This window comes from Salminus brasiliensis, chromosome 1, assembly GCF_030463535.1.
Source record: "Salminus brasiliensis chromosome 1, fSalBra1.hap2, whole genome shotgun sequence".
In the NCBI taxonomy this organism is placed as follows: domain Eukaryota; kingdom Metazoa; phylum Chordata; class Actinopteri; order Characiformes; family Bryconidae; genus Salminus; species Salminus brasiliensis.
Window position 1 is genome coordinate 21,750,505 of NC_132878.1, and position 3,749 is coordinate 21,754,253.

The 3,749-nt window shown below is 40.1% G+C and overlaps 1 protein-coding gene across 1 annotated transcript; it reads right to left on the reverse strand.

Annotated features, from left to right (window-relative positions):
• Positions 1–567: 567 nt before the first annotated feature.
• On the reverse strand, positions 568–2,592 carry LOC140551004 (gamma-crystallin M3-like). Its single transcript, XM_072674379.1, has 3 exons — positions 2,581–2,592; positions 2,205–2,441; positions 568–849 (listed from the first exon to the last, which is right to left on the reverse strand). The coding sequence occupies exons 1-3, from the start codon at positions 2,590–2,592 to the stop codon at positions 568–570; spliced, it is 531 nt and encodes a 176-aa protein (XP_072530480.1).
• Between the last annotated feature and the right edge of the window lie 1,157 nt (positions 2,593–3,749).

The following is a 3,749-nucleotide window of genomic DNA, read 5'->3' on the forward strand; positions in this document are numbered from 1 at the left end:
ACTTTCTACCGACGTGTGTACCAAACCAGACATCATTTATTTAAATACCTTATAATTACCAATGGTAATGGATTCATTTTGTTTACTGTGTCTTTGGCTGATATCTGATATTTGTCTCTGTTGTGATGGCTGCCCTGCACTCTTAAAAAGATAGATGCTTCAAAAGGTTCTTTGAGTGAAACCATGCTTGTAAAAGAGATGCGTAAGTGTGAAGAACCTTTAAATTAGTAAAGAACTATAATATCAAGGTTCTTTTGAATCCTTAAAAGGTTGTTCACACTCACACATCTCTATTACAAGCATGTAGCTATTAAATTTCAAGTGTATTGTGTATTGTGCGTTAGTCAAAGTCTTTTATGTGCTAAAATACTTCATTCAGTTGACTAAACTGCTTTTGGCTGACATATGTACGCAGATATAAGTACTGATGAAGATACAGCTATTTCACCACAGGTTGTTTTTGCTGGTTTTCTTGTGTTATGGACTGTTTAAAGGCAGACAAATAGAACATGTTGATTTTGAATGGCACATTTTATTCCACATTAGTAAGCTGGGTGATTTTCTTTTTTAATGCCAAGAGTCTAGGATACGCCTCATGCTCATGAACCTCATGCCAGGCATGCCCAGGTCCCTGAAGCTCCTGTACTCTCCAGGCCTGAAGTACCACATCCTGCCTCTGAAGTGGGGCTCCTCGTACATGAGCCAGTGGCCATCCATCACGTGGCAGGACATGCAGCCGTTGGACCAGTTGTAGCGGTCCATGATGGAGTCGCAGTCATCGGTCATCTCCATCATCTGACCCATGAAGTTCTCCCGCTCGTAGATCCTGATTCTGTAGGATCCTCTGTACTGTTGCAGTAAGACACATGAAGAAGAAAGAAGGTGACAACATGGTTAGAAAGCATATCATTGTCGAAGTCTACAATCTACAGAGATTAGACTGACAGAAAACATCTTAAAACCTGCCCAGTAAAACAACATGTTGGATAGATGACACCAAATTTAACTTGAGCATGGAGTAGGAAAGAAAGGATGCATGATCTATTACATCACACATCATCTGTCACTCATGGTGGAGGCACTGTTATGGCATGGGCATGTAAGGCTGCCAGTGGAACTGGGTCACTGGTGTTTATTGATGACCAGACTGCTGATAGAATTAGAAGGATTTGTTGTAATGTGTATAGAGCTGCATATTCTGCTCAGGTAATAGCAGAGTCAGTCCCCTGACCTCAACTGAATTGAACATGTTTTCACTTACTAAGGACAAAACAAAAGACTGAAAGATCCACAAACAAGCAGCAACTGAAGGTAGCTGCAGAAAAGAGCGGAAACTGAGATCCATGATTTCCAGCCTTCAGGCAGTCTCAGACTGCAAAAGATTTACATCCAAGAATTAAGAATAATCTTTCTATTTATAAGTGTTGGTTAGTCTGATTACTTTTGAGCCAGTGAAAAATGAAAGATTATGTAAAAACTTTCCATGAAAAAATTCCATACCTGGAATCAACTCCAGACCTTTAATTTGTCATGGAATAACCAAGAAAAAGGGCCACATCTGGTCATAAAACTGCTCATCACTCAATTGTACAATTACTTTAGAGCTTGTGAAAATAGACGGTCTGTGTAAAAATTTAATATTTTTTTAATAAACGCCTACATTGCTTCATTTCAAATAGAAATGACAAAAATGCGTCACTGTCCAAATACTATTTATGGATCTGTCTGTGTGTTTGGTATGTTTTTTGACTTTGCACTGGAGCTATAAGGCTAATGTATAGATTAAGCTGCAGAGACATATATCTACCAGATTAGTATTGCTGAACCTCACACATTTGTGGAACTATGTTGAATTGGTAAATTATCTCAAATAGGTTTGCTTATGTACTCTCCTGACACTGTATGATTGTATGATGGCTGCCTATCAAAATGGACAGAAGTACATAGCATAGCTAAAATGGTGACATCTAAATGTTTGTACTAATTCCCTTATAAATCCACTGCAAAATTAAAGAAGCTAACTTAAGACACCACACATGTCTTGGGCGATTGCAAATTGTGTAAATTTAATTTCAGGACTTTAAAACCCATCTGATCAGACTAATTAGCTTATTAAGTTGAGTTGAAGCGATGTAATAGAGCAGGGGAACATCAACCAGGAAAAGCACTGTGTTATGTGATGTGGCAGGGCACATTTATCATACCATGGGGATCATCCGGCAAGATCTGATCGAATCGCTCGTTCCCCAATTACACTCGTTGTAGTCGCCCCTCCTGATGAAGTACTGGTTGCCCATGTAGTTGGGGCGGTCGTAAACCATGAAGCAGCCGCTCTCCACCCTGCAGGAGTGGCAGCGGCTCAGGTAGGAGGACATGTCAGAGCAGTCGCTGCTGCACTCATAGGAACGTCCTTGGAAGTTCCTGTCCTCGTAGAAGATGATCTGCATGAGGCAAGAAAGTGACAGATAATAGATAGATAATTAAGCTAATGCTAAAAGCTGATGAACAGCACTGTTTGAAAGGGTGTTTGTTTGGGTTTTTTTGTGTGGGTTGCGTCCACATTTCCTCTGTGGTGCTTACCTTGCCCATCATGGTGGTTGGGTTTTTGGTAGGTCAGAACAGCTTCCAGCTGGCAAACTCACACTGTGCCAGGATTAACGCTTACTTTTATACCTGGCCAAATCCCAATGCATATGTGCCATCTATTGTGAAAAAATCCCTGACTGGGCAACATGAACAGAGGCCCATGCCCAGCTGCAATGTATTCATTAAATTTCCACATGACTCAGTTGTCCAGAAGACTTTAGAATAGATTGCACTGCTGAGACAATGAACCAGGGCTTTTATCTAAACGCATTCATTTGGTCAATACATCCCATAGGCAGACTACAATACAGCCCTTTCACCTGGGTTTGTTTTCAGCATTACATACAGTAGGCCCACTCTAGTCATCACTGTTATTATCTGGGATATAGGGGGGGTGCCTTATCTGCTATCCAATGGCAGCAGATCCAAGAATAAAGTCTTATTCAAACAAGCATCTTTAGGATGCTGAAGCCTATTTTAAGAAATCTTTAGAAATGTTCCTGAAGACTATGGCGAGCGGGTATCTGTGCTCACAAATAATTACAAAAATAAGTACAATGATTAGAGGAATGATTATGATTATGATTAAAGAAACACGCTCCACTAAATACAAAAGAAATTCAGAAATACATGTTAAAATAAATCTTGTTAATATTCTTATGTTCTCTTAAACTGTTACGCTGATGAAAATGTAACTAATAACTAATAAACTAATAAACTAATAGCTAACTGTAGCTAATTTAAAGATGTCAGCAGTTGCAATTCTACTAATGTAGGCATACAAACCATTCTCAGCACATTTGTTGTCTAGGCTGCTATGCTAGCAATGCTGGCAATCTGATTGATGTACATGTGTTCCAGTAATATTTTCAACATATTAAACACTGCACCTGCTGTGTCGTATATGGTGTTGAGGTAAATATGATTCCAAAATCAGTACATTAAAAAAAGCTAAAGCAAAGATGCTAGCAGCAACGACTCCACTGCTGTAGGTACACAAAGGATTCAGAGGCTCTTGAAGATCTCTGGCTAAAGAGAAGGTGACCTCTCCCTGACTGTGCCGGGCTGCCATCCCAAAGAAGAACAAACAGTCTGTCACCAGCTGTCCCCAACGCCATGCCAAGACTAGCTCCCCTCCCCCAAAGAGTTCCTGTTGCTCATGC

What these genes read in the sequence shown, in the direction of transcription:
- LOC140551004 (XM_072674379.1), bottom strand. An exon ending in CTTGCCGGATGATCCCCATG is followed by an intron (nt 850 to 2,204) that starts GTATGATAAATG and finishes TTACTGCAACAG; the next exon opens with TACAGAGGATCCTACAGAAT.